The sequence below is a fragment of the Oryx dammah genome, unplaced genomic scaffold, assembly GCF_014754425.2.
Source record: "Oryx dammah isolate SB20612 unplaced genomic scaffold, SCBI_Odam_1.1 HiC_scaffold_20, whole genome shotgun sequence".
Taxonomy (NCBI): domain Eukaryota; kingdom Metazoa; phylum Chordata; class Mammalia; order Artiodactyla; family Bovidae; genus Oryx; species Oryx dammah.
In genome coordinates, this window is record NW_024070204.1 from 41,868,343 (window position 1) to 41,896,199 (window position 27,857).

The 27,857-nt window shown below is 35.8% G+C and overlaps 1 protein-coding gene across 1 annotated transcript in view; it reads right to left on the bottom strand.

The window, feature by feature from the left end:
* Nucleotides 1-27,857, bottom strand: part of HCN1 (hyperpolarization activated cyclic nucleotide gated potassium channel 1) — a 446,451-nt gene that overhangs the window by 45,236 nt on the left and 373,358 nt on the right. The window contains exon 6 of the mRNA XM_040262465.1: nt 6,018-6,258. Within this exon, the coding sequence (XP_040118399.1) occupies nt 6,018-6,258 (241 nt within the window). The remainder of the gene's footprint in view (nt 1-6,017; nt 6,259-27,857) is intronic.

Sequence of the window (27,857 nt, forward strand, 5' to 3'; positions counted from 1 at the left end):
GATAGCCTGTGGTTTTTCAAACCTGCAGCTCTACATTTAAAAAATGCCAGATCATTGTAATCTGGCCAAATGCATTTTGGGCATAAAAATCATAAATATGCACTTTAGCTATATAAAGTGGCTGACAGTCTCCTTGAGGCTGTCAAAATGTTAGACATGATTAAATAGCATTCAATACCAAATTATTTATCATGGCAACCATCATGAGAAGAATTTTCTTTCTGATAGGTTTATTATACAGCACTTTTTTTGGGCTTCCCTGGTGGCTCAGCTGGTAAAGAATCCACCTGCAATGCGGGAGACCTGGGTTTGATCCCTGGGTTGGGAAGATCCCCTGGAGAAGGAAAAGGCTACCCACTCCAGTATTCTGGCCTGGAGAATTCCACGGAGTATACAGTCCATGGGGTCACAAAGAGTCGGACACGACTGAGTGAATTTCACTTCATTTATCTTCACTATATTATAAGAAGAATCTATGAGACAAACATTCTGAAAGGTGTAAAGTCAAGGGATTGAATCAATTAAAACACTTGGGGTGGAGAGACAACCACTACAAGGTGAGTGGACAGAAATATGAATAATGAAACATTATATTAGAAAAAAAGCTTTTGTTTAAAATCACAAACTATGGATACAGAGAAACATTATTGGATATTTTAATGAAGTTAACCTCTCTGGACATATATGTATGTCTAGAAACAGTCCTGTATTATTGTAGAAATAAATCAAGTTAGGAAGTTAGGTACAGAACATGAAATTCTAAATTTGATCTTTGAATGTCTCCATATCTCACTATTTTACTTGTCATTTAGTTGGAGTGTTTTCTGTGCATTGATTATGCTTACTCACTTAAGACACTTTGGAAGAGTGGAAAGAACATAATGAAGTTGATCTCAGGCTTTTCTGCTTAAAAATACTGTGAACTTGCCATGTTCAGCTGATGCAACATATAAAATTAATATACTACAAAAGTATGCTCTATCACTTTCAAATTTTCATATTAGAAACTTAAAGGGCATACATGTTAAACTCTTACATGTTAAATAAGTACAGTTCTTATTATTAGATTCTAACAACCTGTCTTTATCTTATTTGGTGTTTAAATTGAACAAATATCAATTGTATGTGTAAAATAACCGAAAGTAATGCAGACCTACTTTTTTCCATAAACTGTCCACCAAAGGACAGGCCCACTAATAGCCATTTCAAATCACCATGATGAAAATATGAATGACACTAAAAGCACTGAACCCAAACCAATTACTATTTTGGAGAATTTCTTACTGACGTGAGTTGGATTGAATAAATAGATATTTGTTTTGCAGGAATAAACTATGGGTGAAATATTTGTTAAATGTTTAAAATGAGGGATAACTTCATCAGTAATTTTGTAAAACTAGATTTAAAGATGATCATTTATGTCAAGAAATTTAGAAACAGGATGGAGAAAAATTTTAGTTTATGTATAATTACATTTTGATAGTTATAACTAGGTTTAATAATTGAAGATTACCTCATTCCTCTTTTAAAATAAATCTCATTTAATCTTATCTTTCTTACACATTACTTATTGTCAATATAATTTATTTAACATCTTTGATATTCTGTAATTATCCTATTCAAACATTATATGTGCTTTTTTCTCTCCATCATTCCATCCCCAAATGTTTCCATTTAAAAATTTTAAAGAGAATTTAAATAAAAGATAACTCATGTACTATACAATGCATCCAGATGGAAAGTGCAACCTATTTTTACAAAGTAATATTGAATCACTGTATTAAAAATGCAGTGGAATTTAACCAAAGCAGTATAGACAGACTTATGTGTACTATAAATTGCAGTCATTAAAGATGAAGAGTAGTTCAAAATAAATATACTAGCTTTTAAACTCAAGAAGCTAAAAGAAGTAAAACTAAAGTAAAAAGTAAAATGAAAGAACAAATTTTATACAGAAAAAATACAGAAATTAGTGAAGTGAAAAGTAAAAATAAAAACTGCTTCTTTGAAGATACCACAAAAATAACAAATATTTAAGTAGCTCTGAAAAAAGTTAAGAAAACAAAAAAAAATATTAGGGAGAGAAAAGGCATAGAGATTGAGTGGAGATTAAACACATATGAGGAAATACAGGTGTTTCAGTGGTAAAGAATCCTTTTTTCTAATGCAGAAGATACAGGAGACCTGGGTTTGATCCCTGGGTGGGAAAGATCCCCTTAAGAGGAAATGGTAACCTGCTTCAGTATTCTTGCCTGGAAAATCCCATGGACAGAGGAGCTTGGAGAACTACAATCCACGTGGGTGTAGAGTTGGACATGACTGTGTGACTGAGCACACACATTCTTAATGTGTAATAACAACTTTCGGAAATTCCTTTCTAAACTTTTATGTACTTGTCACACTTCCATTAATTACCTCAAAAACCTTTTCCCCCAAACCACTTTCCCCCAAAGCTGGATTATATTTTTATTTTTTACTACCAGCTTTTATTTATTTTCATCAACTTTGAATTTCTACTTGTCCTTCATGTGAACACTAATTCTCTGAGCTTGCTAAACCAGATTTTTTTCCAAGTTCTTAGCTTTCCCTAATTTCCTCTTTCTTTTTTCTTAGCATAATCGGCACAAGAGTAAGGGACTGATGCAATTAGAATCATGACAAGGAAGAAGAGTGGGAAGAAAGGGAAAGATGAAGAATTAAAAATCATCCTTAATGAATGGGGAAAAAGTCAAAGAAGCTAATCATTGGGTTAACCAAAAACTGGCCAAATATTTTGAGCTGACAGGTTTTACTCAGTTGCAATAGCTTAATGAATGAGAGCCTTATGGTTGTTTTGGGCTTCCCTGGTGGCTCAGCTGCTAAAGAATCTGCCTGCAATGCTGGAGACCTGGGTTGATCCCTGGGTTGGGAAGATCCCCTGGAGAAGGGAATGGCTACCCACTCCCGTATTCTGGCCTGGAGAATTCCATGGATTGTATAGTCCATGGGGTTGCAAAGAGTCGGACACAACTGAGTGACTTTCACTTTTCATACCTATGGTTAATTTGATATATTCCAAATAAGCATTTAATAAAATTAAAACTTTTCCCAACAAACTTTATAGCTATTATTGAAGAAAACTTCTTAAACTCATCATATTATTGTTGCTTTTATAATCATTATTTTAAAATAAAAATGAATATATTGTCTAGTTTTCAGATTAGCCAACATCACTAATTTGATTTGAATACTTTCTTTTTACTGATTTTCAGGGGCTCAAATATACTGGTTATTTATTATCTAATTGAACAATAAAATATTATCCCTAGTCTGGATTTATTGAATTAGAATCTTGATAGGCAGAGCCTGAACTTAAACAGGTTCTTCAATGATTCTGACGCACACATTTTTGCCATCTAATATCAGAAGGAAGACAGGTAACTAACTACAGTGTTCAGTATGAGGCAGAAAGAAGTCAGGACTGGAAAACTGTGAGAAGTAGTATGGGGACACAGAGTTGGGAGACATTAATTCTGACAGAGAAAACTTCTAAAGGCATATTATAAAGTCTGTGAAGAATTAATACAAAGTATTAAGAACCATTTATGAATACCTCACTCATGATAAGAAAAAGTTTCACTTGAATTTGTCTTATAGAATAAACCTGATATGTTAAGGCAGATTTCCTGACTTTTTCTAAAGAAAACATTTCAGTTTCTTACTGTTGAGTAATATTTAACTATTAAACTTGCCAATGTCAGACACTGTAGTATTAATCATTGTCTTTAATGTTAAATCAGAACTGGCACTAAGAGACATTAATAGTCATTCCTCGTCACTTGTTCTAACAAGTTAAAATTGTAATAACAATGTAGTGAAACTAAATAAAATATAAGTAAATATGGAAAACATTTTCATAATTTTGCAGTGCAAAAAACCCACTTTAGAAACACAAATGCTCTAAGATTCAAATCGAATAGACAATAATGAAAATCAGAATGACAAAACAAAAAATTAGAAAGAAAGTTTAACAAGAAGTAAAAATTTTGGAGAAAACAGTCACAGTATATCAAAAATACATTAGGGACATTTCTGTAAATTTGCTTTAAGAAGACAAACAACACATTAAAAAATGCAAAAATTGCAATAGAAAATCAAATAAAAATAAGCCATATCTATGAAGAAATGCCTCAGTATCACTGTTACTAAAGGAAGTACAAAGTAAATAATAAGGGGATGCTAATTTTACTTATTAGGAGGAAAAATGTAAAAATCAATGGGCAAAGCAATGTAGAAATTGGCAGTTTCATCAAAGAAATGATTTGATGTTTTTTTCAATTTAAATGTATGCACAGACTTTGGCCCAGTAAATCAACTCATAGGCAAGTTTTGTACATTTGCACAAATATAAATATATACCTTATTACAGTAAAAAGCTGGAAACAACTCAAAATGTCAGGATTTTTAGCGAGGCAAATAGCCTCTTGTGATGGTTAATTTATGTGTCAATTTGACTGGTCACAAGATGCCCAGAAATATATAATTTGCAATATGTCTATGAGGGTGTTCCAAGATGAGATTAGTATTTCAGTCAGGTGACTCAGTAGTCTGCCCTCTTCAGGGTAGGTATACTCCAAATCCACTGGGGGCTGAATAGAGAAAAAAAAAAGACAGGGAGACGAATATTTTTTCCTATCACATTGCTTGATGTGCTAACATCTCAACTCATCTGCCTTCAGATTGGATTGACATCAGACTGAATTTAATCACCCATTTTCCTGTTCTTCAGTTTCAGATGCAGATCATAATATTTGTCAGCCTCCATACTCATATGAGTTAATTTCTCATAATAAATCTCCTTTTCTGTATGTGTGTGTGTATATATATATATACATTCCATTTTTCCAGAAATCCCTGACTAATATATCACACAAGTAGAAGCTATATTCCCCAGCCTTCCTCATACCTAGAGGTACTCTTTTAACTAAATTCTGGCCAATCGTGTGTGAATAGAGGTGAAGTTGGCTATTCTGGGCACACATCTAAAGAGAAATGGCTCATTCTTTAATTCCTCTGCCCCATTCTCCCTTCTTGTGGTCCATATTGTGGAGAGGAATCAATTTGTCTTATATAAGTAAGGAAAATACTCTAGAAGATGGCAGAGCAGCAAAATAAAATCTGCATGCTTAAAAACTATCTTGGAGAGAGTCATTAAACTCTCTTGGGACTTCTGTGTGAGAGAAAAACATACTTTCTATCTGTTTAAGCCACTGTTTTTTGGTTCTGGTTTAAGAGGCTGAAACGATATTCTAACTAATACAATAGTAAATGCATATGCACCGAACACGTGACACTGAGATGTGAAAACATACCAGTTTTCAATGAAAAAACGTTGCTTGCCATATCAGTAAACAAATGATGTTCAGCCATCAATCAATCACATTACAGTCACCCAATGGTGAGCCCAGAGCAAACCGAGGAGAGAAACAGATTGCCCACCACTTACCAGTGAACCGCTGCAGCCACCCCAGATGATGCACTCAGAGGATACTAAGGATGAGAAAGCACGGATACCTGCCTCAGATAACTGAAGTGCATATCAAAAGAATAATTCCAATGAGCCCAGACTCTTGCATCTTTTCATACAAAGAAAAGCACTAAATTCTTTAATTTGAGATATCTGGCTTTCTCTAACCAATAGTAATTATTCCATGTTTCAACTACCTGGTCTTTGTTGCAAAAACTGCTATATGCCCTGGCTCCTCCCTTACCTCTTGAAGCAGTCTCTCAGAGTTTTCTGAGATACTGTGTCCTGGGCTTAAATCCTCAGTTTTGTCTGCCAAATAAAACACAATTCTCAACTTTTAGGTTATGCATTTTTTTCAGTCGACATACTATAGACACTTTTATCAGAATTCAAATACAAGTCCACATTTAAACCCAATAAATCAACATTCTGACATCTCCAAAATTCTGATAAAGATACATATTGCAAGCAAATTAGATTTCATCTGAGTTACATTTTCTTTTTTACTAACCTCCAAAGTATGAGCCATCTGTCAGCTTCATTTCTTTACTGGATTTTGTGATGACACCAGCAACACCATGTTGAATGAAATACATTTTTTTACCCACAGCTCCTTCTCGTATGATATAATCTCCAGGTTGAAACACCTCAAATCTCAACTTGCTCAGCATAGCGGTCACGAAATTAGGATCCGCATTAGCAAAAAGAGGCATTGTAGCCACTAGTTTTCGGCAGTTGAAGTTGACTATCTCCTAAAGATGGCAAGAGTAAACAAAAATTAAGAGAGATTAATCATATCAAGAAGCAAAACAGGTGCTGAAATTAAGATCTCTATATAGCATAACATTGTAATTTAAATTAAGAAACAAAAATACATAAATTCTAATAATCCACATATTTCTTCAAAGTCAGGGATTATGTTTTATTATTGAGTTGAAATGTTGTATTCCTAGTACATAGAGTAGTATAGGCATGTATTAAACATCAATAAATGCTAATTAAATATATACAAGTTCACCTTTTATAACTTCCTATTCTTTTATCATTCCTTATACAAAATTAGAATTAAAATGTGGAAGGGTTTTAGTCTCCCTTTTATCTTTTTATGAAGAAAAGAAACCACATCACTTCTTATTAACCTTGATGTTACTGCCTCTGTGGTCCATTGTGTTGAACAATCTAATTTGTACCTAGTGACTGGAATTCTGAAACAAGAGCCCAGCTGCCAACAAAATGCCAACAGCATTCTGATGTTTTTTCTTAATGTCATTCATATTATGGGAAGGAGACTTGATATTGTTTCACATTACACAAAGGAGACTCTAATTTGACTATAATCTATAATTATAAATTCAATTTGTTTCTGGGTTAGATCAGAAAATTACCCTTTCAAAACCTCCTGGGTTATCATTGGAAGTTTTGGACTGGACAGAGGCCATATTTTCCTTTTTCTAAATTGCTTTCTTTATGAGACCGGGTCAGTTCTAAATTAGGAGATTTATACACCAGATTGGACACAGTGCTATCACTATGAACCAAAACAAGGATATGGGACCAACCAGTTTTAATGCTGAAAGTTAGATATGGAACAGAATAAACAATGAGAATCTAAATTTCACTTCAATGCCATTTTTTAAAAATACCTTCTCCAAAGCCCCCTGCCTCCCCAAAGAACAGGGTTGGACCTGAATTTGTGAGCATGCTTAAGAGACATATAAAACAAAGTCACCTCTGCCAAGAGATGGAAAAAGGGCAAAAAGATTCAGAGGTATTAAAAGGGAAGGAGATCTGAATTCCTGCTTTGGGAATACAAACTTCTAGATTCCAATATGGGGAAAGAAATTGTCCTCAATCTTTTTCATAAAATAATTTGATATTTAATATTCCAGGATAGTTAAAAAAAATTTCAGTTGATGCAGAAGGCACAGAATTTTGAGTCCAACATGGAAAAGAAAGTGCTTCATCCTCAACAATATGCTTTGAATTCAGCAAAGCAGATAAGTATCTCTAATAGTGGAGTTTCATGGAAACTAGTAAACTATTTAAAAATCAGCAGCAATAACCAGAAAGTGAACATAAAGACAAAAACAAGAGAAGGATATTACATGTGATACTTGGTAAAGCATCATCCAAGCTCTACAATGCACGGTAGACATTTGGGTGGCTATATCTAGGGGCATTTGTGATCAATTTTAACTGGTGTTGAAGACCTGTGGTTAGAGTAGGGGACTACAGTAAGTTCAGCACACAGTAAATGTTCAATCTATATGCATAATGTATGAGTAGACAGAAGGAAGGGATAAAAAAGAAGAAAAGAAGGAAGGAAAGGGGCTAAAAGGGAAAGAAGGAAGATGGAGTTTTGGCACTGGAAAACAAAGTACTCACAAAACTTGGTTTATATTCCTATAAGGAAGTGGCTATTTAAAATTCTTAAAATGCTTTCTCAAGTCAATAGCTTGAGAAACAAGCCTTATGTATATAAAAATGTGGTTTTTCACTATTCAAAATATTGGATCTTCCACACAAAAAAACACATGAAGATAAAGGTGAACCATTCAAGGTACCCAAGGTAAAAAGAGACAGAAATATATTATTAAAATGATCAGATTGCTTGTTTGAAAGTTAATGATATTATGTGTAAAATGACATAGAAGTATCCTGCATAGGAAATTGAAAATAAGCCAGGTTGCAGAGAAAATAAGCTTTCAAACAAAATAATAAAACAATCTTTTCATCTATATTCTTTGATTTGAAGGATACAGATTTTTCTCTTCATTGTTTTCTCACTTTTATTTTAGAAAATAATTGAAAGCATATTTTACAAGAAATTAAACCGGTCTTTATTTACATGGGTAATTCTTTTCTATGATGCATTGCATATTCAGGTTCACCACTGGAGCTGCCTTGATTATATTACTGTGAAAATAATTTCATATTATTGTTAATTTGAAGGAATCCATTCATTTTCTCTCTGTGGAACTTTTACCTCCTTGTGAATTCTTTCTGATCTAAACTGTAAATTCTAATAGAACTTGGAGAGCAAAAGACATAATGGGACAGAAAGTTATTGGCATTGAAAAGCTCTTCCTCTTCCCATGAAGTCTGCTTGCTTCGAGAGCATATAGTTTAATGGACTTCCCTGGTAGCTCAACTGAAGAATCCTCCTGCAATGCACAAGACCCCGGTTTTGATTCCTGGGTTGGGAAGATCTCCTGGAGAAGGGATAGGCTACCCACTCCAGGATTCTGGCCTGGAGAACTTCATGGACTACAGTCCATGGGGTTGCAGAGAGTCGGACACAACTAACTGACTTTCAGTTTAATGGAAACAATCAAGTGATTCTTGAGGTTAGCAAAGTTTTTAAAAGCTCTTCTCCATCAATCATATTTCTTTATAGCACATTTTCTTAGAGAGAACATATTTAGTTAAGTTATTAATATCTTTCTATTAGTAAAACAAAACTTTTAACACTCCTCCACTTTAATCACAGGTCCTTATAGCACATTCACTTAAATAAAACACACAGTAAAGTTATTAATATCTCTACTCTCCATCCAGATTCCTTATGGCAGTTGTTCTAATGAGAGTTTTTAGTGACATGTCTGGCTTGAGTTAGGAGTATTGTCTATACACAATACATTGAGGAACATTCTCTCCCTAAGGGAATCAGACACATGGCCCTGACCTTGAGATAATAAAGTATGACCCCATGGACCCACCAAGCTCCTCTGTCCATGGAATTTTCCAGGCAATGGAGGGAGTAGCCATTCCCTTCTACAGCAGATATTCGCAACCCAGGGATCAAACTTGGGTCTCTTGCATTGCAGGCAGATTCTTTACCATCTGAGCCACCAGTGAAAGTGAAAGTGTTAGTTGTTCAGTCATGTACGACTCTTTGTGATTGCATGGACTGTAGCCCCCCAGGTTTTATCTATCTCAGTGATTCCTCTTTTGCTCTATCTCAGTGATTCCTCTGTCCATGGAATTCTCCAAGCAAGAATACTGGCGTGGTAGCCATTCCCTTCTCCAGGGGAATCTTCCCAACCCAGGAATTGAAGCTGGGTCTTCTGAATTGCAGGCAGATTCTTTACTGTCTGAGCCACCAGGGAATCCCCAAATATACATATATACATAAATAACTTGTACATATATAAATAAACATATACATATATACATATGTACATATATAAATAAATAACTAAGTTAAAAAGTAGAGGAAAACAGACAAATCTCCTTTTTAAATTCTAAATAAATCAACTTTTATATATTGAAAACATAGCATAATATAACAAGACAATGACAATGAAGAATCCTACTTTTGATCTTACTTTGACATGTCAGTTTAAGATACAAAAGCCTTTCTTTTTCAGCAGTCCATCCCAATATTTTGCTAAAGTACAACAGGATATTCATGTTAATTGTTAGTGTAGAGGATATTTAACTATAATATGGATATTGTTAAAGTGCACGTCTTAAACATACACAGATCTTAGATGAATTTTCAAAATATATATGAACCTACATAACCTCCTGGATCCATGTACAGAACAATTTTTAGAAAGCTTCCTTTTTTCCTTTCCAATCAAGCCCAGAGGTTCTCACTCTTCTGACATATCACTATAAGCAGTTGTACTTGAAATTCTCACAAATGGCGTCACACACTGCAGAGTCTTTAATGTCTTCCCTCTTTTGCTCATTATCATGTCAGTGTGATTCATCCATGCTGTTGTGTGGCAGCAGTTCTTTCTTTTTCTATTTCAGGCTGTATTTCATTCTATGACTATGTCACAATTTATTTCTCCATCCACCTTTCATGACACTTGGGTTGTTTCCAGTTTCAGGCTAATAAAATCAGCCTGTTATGAACATTCTTGAAGTGCCTTATGCACTGATTTCTCTTGCATATTTACCTTGTGTTGGAACTGCTGGGTAATTGGATAATCATGTTTTTAACTTTGGTAGATACCGCCAAAAGTTTTCTAAAATGATTATATTATTTTTCACATATACCAGCAGTAAGTATATTGCCCCACATCATTGGAAAAACTTTATAACTCTTAATTTTAGCCATTAGTCATTATGGTTCAGATGGTAAAGAATCTGCCTGCAATGTGGGTGGGGGAGATCGCCTAGAGAAGGCAACTCACTCCAGTATTCTTGCCTGGAAAATTCCATGGATAGAGGAACCTGGTGGGCTGCCGTCGGTGGAGTCACAAAGAGTCAGACATGACTGACTGACTAACACTTTCACTTTCATTAGCTATTAGGAGATACACGGTTTCACTTTACATTCTGCCAGTGATTAGTGTTGCTATGCACATTTTCATAGGCTCATTGGTCATATGAATATTTTGTTTGGTGAAGTGTCCAGTCAATAGTTTTCCCTGATTTTTCTATTTAAGGAGTTCTTTTTATATTCTTGACAGGAGCTCTTTGTTGGGATATGTACTGCAAATAGCTTCTTCCCATCTGTGGTTTGCCTTTTCACTCTCAATGGTATCTTTTATTGTTGGTAATTTGATTTCTAGTTTGTTTAACTTTATGACAATAAGAAAAAATGGGCTTTGATATATTTAGATTGCTTCAGTGATTTATTTTAACCATAAATCTGTGCTTTGGAATCACACACATTCTGTAACCTTGCAAAATTTTATGCAATATCTTCTTTGTTATTAAAAAGAATAGCAGTATTTTAAGGTTCCTTCTAGCACTACAATTCTTTATTGACAACTTAAGTATCATTCTGGAAAATTTTGTAAAACATTTTGTTCTCCTCCATTCTACAATATTTTATTTCACACAGTATAGCTCTAAAAAGTTTTAAGCGTGGTCACTATAAATATAATTACCATCATTGCAATAATGAATCATAGAGTAATCTTAACAAAACAGAGTTGCTGCCACATTGCTAAATTCTTACACCCAACACACTCTGTATTTTTAGACTGTATGGAGCTCACAAGGTTTTCCTTCTAAGAACTTATGTTAGACAGCCATTCAGATGGCATCCAATGTGCAGACTTTTATGTGAACTTTAGAAACAACTAAGTGCATATAGTCAAATCTGTATCAAATGAAACCTTATCACCTAGAACATCCTATAAAATGGTGCTGCTGATGTTGTCCTAGTTTTTTTGTTTTTTTTTTTTTTCAATTCAGTGGCCCGGGATAGGTAGAATCTGAACAGAGTAACTGGATATATTAGGGGTCTCTTTAAAGCAGAGATAATTTTAAGGATGAACACAATAAAAATAAGAGATGATATTTATGGGGTTCTTCTTGGTTCTAGGTATTGATTTAAACAAAGCTGTACAAGTACTGGATTTTCCCTGTAGCTCAGACGGTAAAGAATCTGCCTTCAATGCAGGTGACCTGGGTTCGAACCCTGGGTCAGGACAATCCTCTGGAGAAGGGAATGGCAGTTCACTCCAGTATCCTTGCCTGGAGAATCCCATGGACAGAGGAGCCTGGTGGGTCACAGTCCATGGGTTCGCAAAGAGTCACACATGACTGAGCAACTAACACTACTTTAGGAGTGGAGTCTATTTCCCACTACTACTACAAGTCTTAAATTATTTTATCCTCACAAAATCCTATGCCTTAGGTATTATTACTACTCTACTCTATAGAAGACATTGAATAATATGTCAAAGACCACAAAATTTCAAGGAAAACTATGGTTTTTTGGATAGCCCAGCTCCCTCAGTATTTGGACCAATTCTAAGAAGTCATCTTACATGCGTGCCCAGTCATATCTGACTCTTTATGACCCGTGGACTGTAGCCTGCCAGGCTCCTCTGTCCATGGGATTTTCCAGGCAAGAATATTGGAGAGGCTTGTCTTTTCCTACTGGAGGGGATCTTCCCAACCCAGGGATTGAACTCATGTCTCCTATAGCTCCTGCACTGCAGGCAATTCTTTACCACTGAGCCACTGGGGAAGCTCATAAGAAGTCATCTTACCTTTGCACATAACTACACTTGCTACAAGCCAGAAGATTCTGATATAAACTATAAAGTTTTTCATTAGAACTTTATACATGTTGAGAACCTGACATGTGGGGTGGCGAGCTGGTGGCTACAAATTGGCTGCTTTTATTTCCCCATAGCAATTATTTTTAAAGATCTGAATCTGCTGATCTTTATATTGGCATCTATGCTCCAATTTGCCAGCTTTTACATTTTTTATTATTATGATTTTTACCTTTTATTTATTTTGAATTAATTTTTATTGAAGTACAATTGATTTACAGTGTGTTAGTTTCTGCTGTATAGCAAAGTGAATCAGATTTGCCACAGTTTTTAAAACATGCTACTTCATACAATTTGGCTGTCTGACTGGCTTTGTAAATCAATAGATTCTGAGATCTTTGAACTGTAAAGCAAGAGACTGCAAGAAGACAGAGGGAGACCAGAGTTTCTTGTTATTGTTTGTGGGGGTATGTCTTGTGTTACAGGAAACAGTGTCGATGTGTACCCTTGACATCTCCCTTTTAAGAAATGTTTCTTCAGCGATATCTCTGGTTTTCCCTACATACCCCCCAAAGGAACATTGTAATTTGACAAGTTAAAGATGGTATGTGGAAGGGAAAGAAAGGGAATAATGTATATTAGGCACCCATTTTAAGGAGGTACTTTACATATTATGCCTCATTTATTCCTGGAGGATAAGAACCAAAGGATGAACTTGAATTTGATTTTATTTCCCCACATATATAAGGAATGAAGATAGAGGAGCTTAGAGAGAAAATACATTATCCAAGCCACAGAGCTAGAATACATCTAGGGAAACTCATCATTATTATTTGACTTCCCAACCACTGTTCATTCACTCCATTATGGGCCTCCCAATTACCTAGATCAAAGTCACAAAAGCTGAGCAGTTAAAATTAACTCACACTCCTATATTTTGCAATTCTCTGTGCTTAGGAATGAAAATAGTCACTTTTATTATTTCATAACTTTTTCAATCAAAAACTTTACCCATTTCAGACAAATACCTATTCTTTTTTACTTCAATGTATTTCTACTTCTCCAATGTAGAATAATGTAGTTTACATTTTAAACTAATTTGAATTCATTTAAACTAATTTTATACAGTATACATATTTTCAGGGCAGATTATTACATGGGTATATATTTACTGTTATATAATTCTTCAAAAATAAAAAAAAATCTAGCATATATATATATATATATATATAAAGGATCTTTGAGTCTATTACATGTGATCCAGTTGCTATGAAAATATAGCTGCTTGAACAATAATTATCAAAAGTTATTTTGAAAACTGAGAAAAATAATGTTTCTCTTATGTACTTAATTTTATCTTCAATTATCAACATTCATTTATATAGCTGGTAAATAAGAAGCATCTCCTCTGTCCAGAAATTAGTGCAAAATGTAAACATGCAAGAAGACAAATGAAATCTTGAAGCATAGCTCAATAATTTTAACTCATGAATTCATTTCCTCAAACATGAATTCATTTCCTCAAACATGAACTCATTTCCTCAAACAACCCCATGACATAGTCACAAATGTTGAAGGAAAAGAATGAGACATTGGTGTCGGAATTATACAATAGTTAATTTAAAAATAAGCATTGTAAACCTGGAGCCTAAAGATACTTAAAAAGGATGTTAGGCTTCAGGTAGTTGCTCTGTACCTGAAGTTTTATGAGAACAGATATATACCATATTAGTATCTTATGGGATACAGATGGTGCTTTCATAGGAGTTTCAAAGGAGCCATTACCATCAAGAGGGTAAGTACCACTAGCCTAAATGTAGTATAATGACTTTGATGATGATTATAGTTAATATTTATTGAATGCTTATGACAGAGGAGCCTGGCAAGCTACAGTCTATGGTGTTGTAAAGAGTCAGATATGACCGAACACTTGTTAGTCAGTCACTGAATGCTTGCTTTGGGTTTTCTCCTTTAATTACAACAACCTGATACAGCTATATTATTAACCCAGCAGTACAGATGAGCCAAATAATTTTCAAATAGGTTGTCATTTCACAAAAATCACATAGCATGTAGGAACTGAGTCCAGTATTTAAAAGTATACAGTCTGTTTCTAGAGTAACCTTGTCTAACATAGTAGTCATTGGCCACATTGAGTTACTGACATTAGTAAATATTTAATTTATTTAATTTTAACCACTTATCAGCTTTAACTTTAAAGCTGATAATTTAGTTATTAGAAAATATTAAATTTTTTGGAAAAACTTGGAAAGGTGACTATAGTTTTTAACTGTAAATTTTATGAAACCTATATAAAGATCAAGCAGTATAAAAAATTAACATTCTAACTGAAATATTCTGTCAGAATGGCTATCATCAAAAAGTCTACAAATAATAAATGCTGGAGATGGTGTAGAGAAAAGGGAACCCTCCTAAACTGTTGATGAGAATGTAATTTGGTACCGCCACTATGGAGAACAACATGGAGGTTCCTTATAAAAACTAAAAATAGAGCTACCATATGATCCAGCAATCTGAATTCTGGGCATAAAATGATAATTCTGCATAAAACGATAATTCAAAAAGATATAGGCACCACAGTGTTCACTGCAGCACTATTTACAATAGCCAAGATATGAAAGCAACCTAGATGTCCATCAACAGAATAGTGGATAAAGAAGATGCAGGACATATATACAATGAAATATTACTCAGCCATAAAAAGAATGAATTGTGCCATTTGTAGCAACATAGATGGACCTAGAGATTGTCATAGTAAACAGACAAGGACAAATACCATATGATATTGCATAAATGAGGAATCTAAAAACAAATGAACTCTCTTATGAAACAAAAACAGATCCACAGACATAGAAAACAAACTTATGGTTACCAAGGGGAAATGGGAGGGGGAGGGAGGTTAACATACACACAATCTTATATATAAAATAGATAACAGACAAGTATCAACTGTATAGCACAGAGAACTACATGCAACATTTTATAATAATCTATAAGCAAAAAGAATCTGAAAAGAATGTACATATTTACATATGTATATATATATATATATATATATATACACACACACACACATATAAAACTGAACTACTGTGCTGTATACCTGAACAACATTGTAAGTTAATTACACTTCAATTTAAAAAAAAATAGAGCTGATTCTGGACTTAATCTAAAAAAAATGAATGCAAGCTATCTCATTGGAGATATTTTTTAAATTGATTACATTTTGAAAGTATAATATGGTGAATATACTGAGTTAATAAAATTTGTCATACTTAGTTTCACACATTTATTTTTAAAATGTCACTGCTAGTGTGAAGTCAAGTGGGCCGTAGGAAGTATTACTTTGAACGAAGATAATGGAGGTGATGGAATTCCAGCAGAACTATTTAAAATTCCAAAAGATTTTGTTGTTAAAGTGCTGAACTCAATATGCCAGCAAATTTGGAAAATTCAGCAGTGGGCACAGGACTGAAAAAGGTCAGTTTTCACGCCAATCCCAAAGAAGGGCAATGCCAAAGGATGTTCAAAATATTGTACAATTGTGTTCATTTCAGGTTAGCAAGCTTATGCTCAAAATCCTTCAAGCTAGGCTTCAGCAAAACATGAAGCAAGAACTTCCAGATGTATGAGATGGGTTTAGAAACTGCAGAGGAACCAGAGATCAAATTGCGAACATTTGTTGGATCACTGGGAAAGCCAGGGAATTCCAGAAAAAAATTTACTTCTGCTTCACTGACTACACTAAAGCCTTTGACTATGTAGATCAGAAGAAACTGGAAATTTTTTCTTAAAGGGATGGGAATACCAGACACTTTACCTGCCTCCTGAGAAACCTATATGCAGGTCAAGAAGCAACAGTTAGAACTGGGTATGGAACAATGGACTGGCTCCAAATTGGGAAAGGAGTACATCAAGGTTGTATGTTGTCACCTTGCATATTTAACTTACATGCAGAGTATATCATGTGAAATGCCAGGCTAGATGAATCACAAGCTGGAATCAAGATTGCCAGGAGAAATATCAACAACCTCCTATGTGCAGATGATACGACTCTAATGGCAGGAAGCAAATAAGAACTAAAGAGCCTCTTGATAAGGGTGAGAGAGGAGAGTGGAAAAGCTGGCTTAAAACTCAAAATTCAAAAAACTAAGATCACGGCATCTGGTCCCATCATTCCATAGAAAATAAATAGGGAAAAAGCGGAAACAGTAGCAGATTTTATTTTCTTGGGCTCTAAAATCACTGCTGATGGTGACTATAGCCATGAAATTATATGACACTTGCTCCTTGGAAGGAAAGCTATGAAAAACCTAGTCAGCATATTCAGAAGCAGAGATACCACTTTGCTAACAAAGGTTCATATAGTCAAAGCTATGATTCTTCCAATAGTCATGCAGGGACACAAGAGTTGGACCATAAAGAAGGCTGAGTGTCAAAGAACTGAAGCTTTCAAATTGTGTTGCTTAGAAGACTCCTGAGAGCCCCTTGGACAGCAAGATCAAACCAGTCCATCCTAAAGGAAATCAACCCTGAATATTCATTGGAAGGACTGATGTTGAAGCTGAAATTCCAGTACTTTGGCCACGTGATATGAAGAGCCAACTCTTTGCAAAGGACTGTGATTCTGGTAAAGATTGAGGGCAAGAGGAGAAAGGGACAACAGAGGATGAAACAGTTGGATAGTATCACTGACTCAATGAATGAGTATGAGCAAAGTCTGGGAGACAGTGAAGGACAGGAGAGCCTGGTGTGCTACAGTCCATGAGGTCTAACAGGGTAGGATGTGATTGAGCGACTGAACAACAACAACCAGAAAATTTAAACTTACATATGTAATGTGATTCATATTATATTTTTACTCAACAGAGAGCATTCCTGCAAAAAAAAGCATGATATAATATGTATGGAAAGTAGATGCAGTTCTAGATTTTTTTTTAATCTTCATGTAAAATATGTTACTTATTGAAGAATCCAACAAGACAAACATAAGGTATAATTTTTTGATATTTATTTCTACTTTGGAGAGGTGAAACTGAATGTGAAATTTTCATAGAAGGGTAAAACATTGTTCAGTCTGATTCTCGAAAAGATTAGATTTAGATCCTCTGATTTCTAAGAAGTGTAAATGAATATCTGGGAAATAAATTTTTTTTTAAGAGACCTCACTGAAAAGCTCTAAGAAGTTATCTGCAGTCATTACCTTTAAAACCATAACATGAAGTTTGTGAGGCAATAAATAAATAAAAATATCCATATCAGCTTCTGAGCAGTCTTTAGTGTCTTCAGAGAGGGCATTTCTGAAAAGACTGCTGAAAATGTCCAACACAGAGCAGGGTCCATAGAATCTGCCCAGAGTGGGTAAAGTTTGGGTTCGTGGTATGATGTAGAACCATTCTTGGGAAATAACAGGATATATTCAGGATTAGTCCATGGGACTAATCATGGCTCTTATGAAGACAGCGTCAATAAGGAAAAAAAAACTTTGATGGCCTGCCAAAGATGGCATTTTCCTACTTGGATGTATTTATAATACTTTTTCTAAGATACAGTTTACCAGGCTCCAGTCCAGATTCAGAGAATTTGAATCTAAATCTTTAAGGGATATGACTCAAAAAATCCTTGTTTTTAATAACACATTTCAAGTCATAAGCAGTCAGATATGGAAACCATGGTCCCTAAAATAAAGAAGTATCTGCAAGTTGAGGAAGAAAGATACATATGTATATATTCAGTGTAAGATAATTGTAAAAAGTAAACTAAACATGGGTGAGACTCTGTGCGTCTCTTGTTGTGCATGTATCTGGGCTTAGTCCTTGATACCAAAACCAACTGACTCAGTGCCTGTACAAAGTGACTCATACCCTAAACTCTTCACTTGTAAGCAACTCTACCTAGATAACTATAATGATTAAATTAAAGATACAAGGAAAATAATTAATTTCACAAAGTGTTATCTATCATTTACCATTATAAGTAACAGTCGTAAACAACTTTTATAAAACAAATGAATGTTTGAATCAAAGTAATGGTAGAGACTATATATTCTATACAATTTCAGAGAAGAAAGAATTCAGAGTAATTTGGTAAGAATAGCCTGCTAGGTGCCTCTGTCCATGAAATTTTCTGGGCAAGAACATTGGAGTAGGTTGCCATACCCTTCTCCAGGGGATCTTCCCACTCAGGGGTTGATGGGCCTCCTGCATTGGCAGGCAGATTCTTTACTGTCTGAGCCACCAGGGAAGCCAAGAATATATTAGGTCAGAGTTTTTTCTTAATGTTGAGTTGAGTACTGGTTATTAAAGACAAAAGTCAAGATAGGAGCAGGGGTTCAGAAGATAAAAATGACAAGATAGTCTTTGAGCACAGTCAGTGATATTCCCTTTGGCCAAAGTAAAAATTCTTATAATTCCCTAATGATGTAGTAATTTAGAAATTGAATTGCAAATTAAATAGACATTCCATGTATTTTTAAAGAAGCACATAGCTGAAATTAAAAAATTTCCCTCAGCATTTCCAGCAGGCTTATATTGATCTGGTGGTTTGTATTTTAATTTGCAAGATGGTTGCGTGTATAAGTCAATCACCCCATGCAAACCTTAATGCTTGAAAATGTTTTAAACACTTATGCAAACACTGACTAACAAGTTAGGTAACTGCTTTAATTTCTGAAAGTCAAAGCATTTCCCTTGATTTCTGTGTCCCCATTACAGAGAATTTATGAAGAGCTATTTCTTTAGTTGGGATAATCTGTCTTATTCTTTTTTTTAAAGAGAACATTTAACTTTCTTTATAATTCCTAAATAATCTGAAAATAAAAAATATGTAATAAAATTAAAGGTAATAAATACATTTAATATTTATTTGGGGGAATTTAAAGGAGTTAGAGATAAGAAAGTGAAGTCTCTTAAAAAACTTTGGTTAGAGATGCGCTATGTGCTTAGTCACTCAGTTGTGTCTGACTCTTTGCCACCCCATGGTCTTAGCCCACCAGGCTCCTCTATCCATGGCAATTCTCCAGGCAGGAATATTGGAGTGGGTTGCCATGCCATCCTCCAGGGGATCTTCCCAACCCAGGGATCGAACCCAGATCTCCCACATCATGGGTGCATTCTTTACCATCTAGGCACCAGGGAAGCCCAAGAATACTGGAGTGGGTAACCTATTTCTTCTCCAGGGGATCTTTCTGACCCAAGAATTGAACCAGGGTCTCATGAACTGCAGGCAGATTCTTTACCAACTGAGCTGAGATGAAGAACATTTATACGGGGGAAGTTAAAGGCTTTTGAACTGTGGTGCTGGAGAAGACTCTTGAGAGTCCCTTGTACTGCAAGGAGATCCAACCAGTCCATTCTGGAGATCAGTCCTGGGTGTTCTTTGGAAGGAATGATGCTAAAGCTGAAACTCCAGTACTTTGGCCACCTCATGCAAAGAGTAGACTCATTGGAAAAGACTCTGATACTGGGAGGGGTTGGGGGCAGGAGAAAAAGGGGACGACAGAAGATGAGATGGCTGGATGGCATCACCGACTTGATGGACGTGAGTTTGAGTGAACTCCAGGAGTTGGTGATGGACAGGGAGGCCTGGCATGCTGCGATTCATGGGATCGCAAAGAGTCGGACACGACTGAGCTACTGAACTGAACTGACTGAAAGGAGTTAGAGGTAAGATAAGGAGTTAGAGGATTGGTAAATTAATGTATAGGGTACCACAATTTTAGTTTATTGCAGTTTCACATCTTATAAAAAATAATTTTTTTATATTATAAGCAATTATATTTTAAAAAATCTTTAAAATCAAAATGAATATACACATATCCCTTAAAATAATAAAAGAAGAAAAATCACTGTATTTCCATTGCTGAAAGTAATTTATGTATTCTTTTAATGTGATTTCTTATTTACATTGACCTAAGAAATCATAATAACATTGAATATCTATTATTCCCCACATTTATAACATAAAATATTTACCATTTTGAGTTATGGTCTTCAATAACATTCTTTTTAACGGTCACACAATATTTCACCTTGTGTTAATTGTAGTTATATTAAGAAAAACCCAATAGAGATAAAGAGATAAATAGTTTGCAAAGGACTCTTAAATACTGGCCAACTTTAATATTTTTCACCATTTCTTATTTTTAAATTTGGCTATAGCATTAATTGCTAGGTTCATAGTCTCTTCATTTTATGAGTTAAAAGGTAACTAGCCTAAAATCTCTGCATATATAAATGGCAAATTATGATTAAGTGGCTTAAATGAAATCTGCCTGCTTGTAAAGAATAGATCAGAACATGGTGAATTTTGAGAGCTACAGATTCAAAAATTTAAATGTTTTCTGTAGTTACAGTTCTCATATGCATCTAATTTGGTTCTGAGATATTAAATCACATTTAAACTTTACCAGACGAATGCAAATGAAGCTTGAGATTAATTTGGTCTTTGCATACTCCTACTGTTTTGCCTTCCTGGAACACAGGAACATATTAGGTACCATGCAGGATGTCAGCAGATGACATAAAATTCTCTTAACAGTCACTTAAATTTGATTGTACAGGAAAGAAAATAATGTAGAAACAGACCAAAAAGCCTAAATAAAAAGTTTGTATATTGAGACTTCCCTGGTGGTCCAATGGTTAAGAATCTGCCTGCCAATGCAGGGGACACAGGTTTGATCCCTGATCCAGGAACTAAGATCCCACATGTAGCAGGGCAACTAAGCCTGTGTGCCACAACTACTGAGGCCCGTAGTTGCACTCTGCAACAAGAGGAGCTGCTGCAATAAGAAGCCCATGCGCCACAAATAGAGAGTAGCTCCCGCTTGCTACAACTAGAGAAAGCTGCAAGGAGCAATGAAGAGCCTGTGTGCTGCAACAAAGACCCAAGCTAGCCAAAAATAAATAAATTTTAAAAAAATTGTACACTGACAATGATAGTGTTCATTAGAGACTTAGTATCACTGTCCCACTCTGGAATCCTAGGCTGAACCTCAGTTAGGATTTGTATAAACACCAGGGACTGCAGCTCCAGTGGTCTGCAAACTGTAAGCAAGTTGTAGAATGATTTACAGAGCAGGAGTGAAGCCCAGTTGGCAGGATGAAAACAGATCAATCTGGACTGTCAAATATAGTGAATACATCAAACAGCCAAACTAAAAAATATTATTCAAACAGGATCAGTGGATAGTACAATGAGTTAAAAAATTCTGAGAAGGGATTTGGAGAATTTGATAAAAACCTATTCATGAAATTTTGTAATAAAATCCACATAAATTCTTTTTCACCATTAATAGGCCAGCAATAGAAATAACAGTATGTGTACATGTGCAAAGGACATGAGGAAATCAGGCCACTCCTTAAAACTAAGCAGGCATTCTAAGCTGCATTAAATATTTATTTGTCTGTCACATTAGTTAGATTTAAGCATTGCACGTGTCGGCAAGCATTATGGGCTTAACAGTGACACCTCTACATTCATATGCTGAAGTCTTAACTCCCAGTACTTCAGAATGTGCCTGTGTTTGGAGACAGGTCTATTAACAAGGAGATGAAGTTAAAATAAAGCTGTGAGAGTGGGTCCTAATCTAGTCTGACTGCTATGAGAAGGAAAAACTGAGCACATGAAAAGAAAGGTGGCCGTCTGCAAGCAAAGGAGAGAAACCCCAGAATCCAAACCTGCTGACACTTGACCTTGGACTTCAGCCCCTAGAAGTATGAGAAAATGATTGTCTGTTGATTAAGCCACTGTGGTATTTTGTGATTACAGCCTTAAGAAATTAACATAGTGAGTTAGGCTGGCTAAAGTGTGGCAGGAAGGACGAAGCTGCCCCCTTCGAGTATCTGTCAAGCACAGCAGCACCTCAGCTCTGGAAGTACGCAGTGGCAGGGGTAACACACACGATCCAGCTCAGATGGCTCTGAGAAGCTGTAGAATACAGCCCACACACTTCAGCAACTTCTGAGCTCTTCAGTCTGGGGTGAAATAAATTAAAAAACAGAAAACAAAAAAAACTTTACTTACACAAAAAAAGGATTTTGCTTTATTTTTGTATTGAGTGTGAAGTATCATGGGCATTTAGTTGACAAGAGCTACAGGCAGATGGAAATGACTTTACAGGCAGGATGAGAGTTATAATAATGGGTGCAATTTTATAAGACTGACTTTTTAGATTTTTATAAAATATCTACAACAATATTTATAGTTTAAGCATTTCCATGTATACAATTCACAAGAATGTTCATAATGTTGTCTGAGTGTTGCCATTAGTGATTGTGCATGCTAAGTCACTTCAGTCGTGTCCGACTCTTTGATAACCAGTGGACTGTAGCCCGCCAGACTCCTCTGTCCATGGGATTCTCCAGGCAAGAATACTGGAGTGGGTTGCCATGCCCTCCTCCAGGGGATCTTCCCAACCCAGGGATCGAACTGGCATCTCTTATGTCTCCTGCGCTGGCAGGTGGGTTCTTTACCACTAGCGCCACCTGGGAAGTACCTCTGTATCTATACCTAGAGCATTCTCATCAATTTCAACCAAAGTTCTGTAACCTTTAAACTATAACTTTCTCCCTTCCCTCAAATCACTGACAAATTCTACTCTCTGTTGCTATGAATGTGCTTATTCCACCAGCCTCATAAGTAGAATTATACAACACTACCACAGGACTAATTTTTGAAGACCTAAACACTGTTATCCAGAAAAATATTGGGGTAGCGGTGAGTACTGAAGCTCAGTTCTCAGTCGCTCAGTCTTGCCCGACTCTATGTGAACCCAGGGACTGCAGCACGCCAGGCCTCCCTGTCCATCACCAACTCCCGGAGTTCACTCAAACTCACGTCCACTGAGTTGGTGATGCCATCCAGCCATCTCATCCTCTGTTGTCCCCTTTTCCTTGCACCTTCAATCTTTCCCAGCATCAAGGTCTTTTGCAAAGAGTCAGTTCTTTGCATGAGCTGGCCAAAGTATCGGAGTTTCAGCTTCAGCATCAGTCCTTCCAATGAATATTCAGGATTGATTTCCGTTAGGATGGACTGGTTGGATCTCCTTGCAGTCCAAGGGACTCTCAAGAGTCTTCTCCAACACCACAGTTCAAAAGCATCAATTCTTCGGTGGCACTCAGTTTTCTTTACAGTCCAACTCACATCCATAGATGACCACTGGAAAAACCACAGCCTTGACTAAACAGACCTTTATCGGCAAAGCAATGTCTCTGTTTTTTAATATGCTATCTATGTTGGTCATAACTTTTCTTCCAAGGAGCAAGTTTCTTTTAATTTCATGGCTGCAGTCACCATCTGCAGTGATTTTGGAGCCCCCCAAAATAAAGTTTCTCACTGTTTTCATTGTTTCCTCATCTATTTGCCATGAACTGATGGGACCAGATGCCATGATCTTAGTTTTCTGAATGTTTAGTTTTAAGCCAACTTTTCAGCCTCTTTCACTTTCATCAAGAGGCTCTTTAGTTCTTCTTCACTTTCTGCCATAAAGGTGGTGTCATCTACATATCTGAGGTTATTGATATTTCTCCTGGCAATTTTGATTCCAGCTTGTGCTTCATCCAAACCAGTGTTTCTCATGATGTACTCTGCATGTAAGTTAAATAAGCACGGTGACAATATTCAGCCTTGACGTATTCCTTTCCTGATTTAGAACCAGTCTGTTGTTCCATGTCCAGTTCTAACTAGTGCTTCTTGACCTGCATACAGGTTTCTCAAGAGGCAGGTCAGGTGGTCTGGTATTCCCATCTCTTTAGGAATTTTCCACAAGTTGTTTTGATCCACACAGTCAAAGGTTTTGGCATAGTCAATAAAGCAGAGTACTGAAGGGATGTTGGGAAAAATCAAGGAAAAGGTCCAGGGATCTGGCTCTTGCTCAATGATACAAACTGTCTTTCCCCTGATCCTCCCAGTTTCCCTTTCCTCCATGTCCTCCACTTACTATACCTTGTCCTTTGATAACAGACATTCCAATAGGTGTGAGGTGACAGCTCCCTGTAGTTTTGATTTGCATTTCTCTAATGATCAGTTAAATTCAGCACATTTCAATATGTCTCATGGCCATTTAAATGTGAAAAAAAAAAGTCTATTTGGGTCCTTTGCCCACTTTTTAATTGGACTACTTGCTTTCTTGAATTATGTCAGTTGTTTATATATTTTGAATATTAACCTCTCCTCAAATGTGTGGATTCCAAGTATTTTCTTCCAGTCCATGGGTTGTCTTTTTATTGTGTTGATTGTTCTGCAGAAGCTTTTTAGTTTATGTAGTTCGACTAACTCAGTTTTTATTTTATTGCTTGTGTTTTAGGTCTCATTCAAAAAAAGTATTTTTAGAACCCAAGTCAAGAAGCATTTTTTCCTATGTTTTCTTCTAAGAGTTTTGTGATTTTAGGTCCATATTTTTAAGTCTTTAATCCATTTCAAAGTTTAGTGAGTAATGTCTGCTTTGCTCTGGCAATTAACCATATGTAACTTCCTACATTTCTTGTATTTTTAGTAATGTATTTTAACTTTTTCTTCATTTTTTTTTCATGTTTTTCTATCTTTTCTCGACAAACACACAGTAAAGCACTGTGGGACTAGAAATGACATTTTATGATTTACCTTCTCATCATGCCTGAATCAGTATCTGGCACACATTAAGAAATCAATAAATGCTTTTTGTCTGTTTGTTTTCTAAAAACTAGGGATGCAAGGGAAAAGTTCTAAGATGAAAGTGTAAAGACTAAATTTCTTTCCTTGGTAATGTGACCAAGATTAGATCACTTACATATATTTTCTAGCCTTTGGTTACTGTGCCTTTTACATGAGTATATGACACACGATTCCTGTATAGCTTTATAATACTATGTGTCTAGGCTATTTTAATGAATCTGAACTAAACACATTTTTAGGAGACATTCAAAAAACCAACAAGTATGTACTTTAAGAACTTATTCTGAATTACACTAAATATATGGATGCAAATTAGGATTTTTTTCCCCTAACACTCTATTCAACAAATTAAAGGTCAGAAGGACAGTATTATACTCTCAGCCCAATTCATGTTCTGTGAAAATGAAATATACTGACGTCCTATATTCTGCTGGGACACATGATCTGTACCTATTTTCAGCCCACAGCTCTTCACATGCCATTGTTTAAAAATAGATCAGTTCTGAACTTTGGAGACAGACTTAGAAGTGCATTAACCTCTTTCTCGACTGTTAAGTTTGCCATTTTGCACTAATCAAATCAGTATAAATCTGATCATGATAAAAATAGACCTTCTTACTTTGTACACATTCCAACAGGCTCTCATAAGCAGAGGGGTATGGCTCACTGAATTTTTCTAATTAGCTTTTTGTTTTAAATATACTCCTGCATTAAAGCGTCATCAGTCTCTGATCTTAAAATTCCAATGCCAAGTTTTGATGCTAAGATGCTGTCTCCAGAAGGCTGGTTGTTAAACTGGAGGAAGGGCTTGTTAGCAGATTGAATAAATTCCAAAAGAAATGAGACATATGATAAACCTTGAGTTAGTGTCCCTCTGAGGTATGGTCTAACACCCTCTGAATGACCTCTCATAGCACTAATACATAGTTATAATTGCTGGCTTAAATTTCTGTCTCTCATCAAGTTGTAAGAGCCACGTGGGCTGTGACTATATACTATTTTTCATGGAATCATAGTAATACTAAGAATAAAATTTTACTTTGTACTTATCATGTACCAGGCACTTTTCAAACTTTTAATGTTTTTTTTTCTCATTTAATTTTAAAACATCTCTGTTAGGTACTTATCATCATCATTTATTTTTAAAGATGAAGAAAGTAAAATATGTACAAGTTTTGAAAGAGCCCAAAGTTGTGCAGATACTAAGTTGTGGTGCTGCATTTATATGAGGCTAATGGCACTAATAACCTCAGATATGCAGATGACACCACCCTTATGGCAGAAAGTGAAGAGGAGCTAAAAAGCCTCTTGATGAAAGTGAAGGTGGAGAGTGAAAAACTTGGCTTAAAGCTCAACATTCAGAAAACGAAGATCATGACATCTGGTCCCATCACTTCATGCCAAATAGAGGGGGAAACAGTGGAAATAGTGTCAGACTTTATTTTCTGGGGCTCCAAAATCACTGCAGATGGTGACTGCAGCCATGAAATTAAAAGACACTTGCTCCTTGGAAGAAAAGTTATGACCAACCTAGATAACATATTAAAAAGCAGAGACATTACTTTGCCGACTAAGGTCCATCTAGTCAAGGCTATGGTTTTTCCTGTGGTCATGTATGGATGTGAGAGTTGGACTGTAAAGAAAGCTGAGCACCGAAGAATTGATGCTTTTGAACTGTGGTGTTGGAGAAGAGTCTTGAGAGTCCCTTGGACTGCAAGGAGATCCAACCAGTCCATTCTGAAGGAGATCAGCCCTGGGATTTCTTTGGAGGGAATGAAGCTGAAGCTGAAACTCCAGTACTTTGGCCACCTCATGCGAAGAGTTGACTCATTGGAAAAGACTCTGATGCTGGAAGGGATTGGAGACAGGAGGAGAAGGGGACAACAGAGGATGAGATGGCTGGATGGCATCACTGACTCAAAGGATGTGAGTCTGAGTGAACTCCGGGAGTTGGTGATGGACAGGGAGGCCTGGTGTGCTGCGATTCATGGGGTTGCAAAGAATCAAACACGACTGAGCGACTGAACTGAACTGAACTGAACTGAATGGCACTATGGAGAACAGTGTGGGACTTACCATATGATCCATCAATCCCACTATTGGGCATGTATCTGGAGAAAATCATACTTCAAAAAGATACATGCACCCCAATGTTCATTTCAGAACTACTTACAACAGCCAAGACATGGAAGCAACCAAAATGTCCATCCACAGATTAATGGATAAAGCTGTGGTCTGTGTGTATATAATGGAATATTATTCAGCCTTAAAATAAGTATGAAATAATGCCATTTGCAGCAACAGAAATGGGCCTAGAGATTATCACACTAAATTAAGTCACACAGAGAAACACAAGTCTAAAAGATGATACAAAAAACTTATTTACAAAACAAAAACAGATTCACAGACTTAAAAATAAACTCATGGTTACCAAAGGGGACCAAAAATAAACTCAAGGTTACCAAAGGTGGGAAGGGGGGCTATAAGTTATGAAATTGGGATTAGCATATACACACTATTATATTAAAATAGATAGTCAAAAAGGATCTACTGTATAGCACAGGGAACTTTACTTAGTATTCTGTAATAATCTATATGGGAAAAGAAATGTATATGTATAACTAAATCACTTTGCTGTACACCTGAAATTAACATAACATTATAAATCAACTATGTATTGTTTGGTTGATCAGCTGTGTCTGACCCTT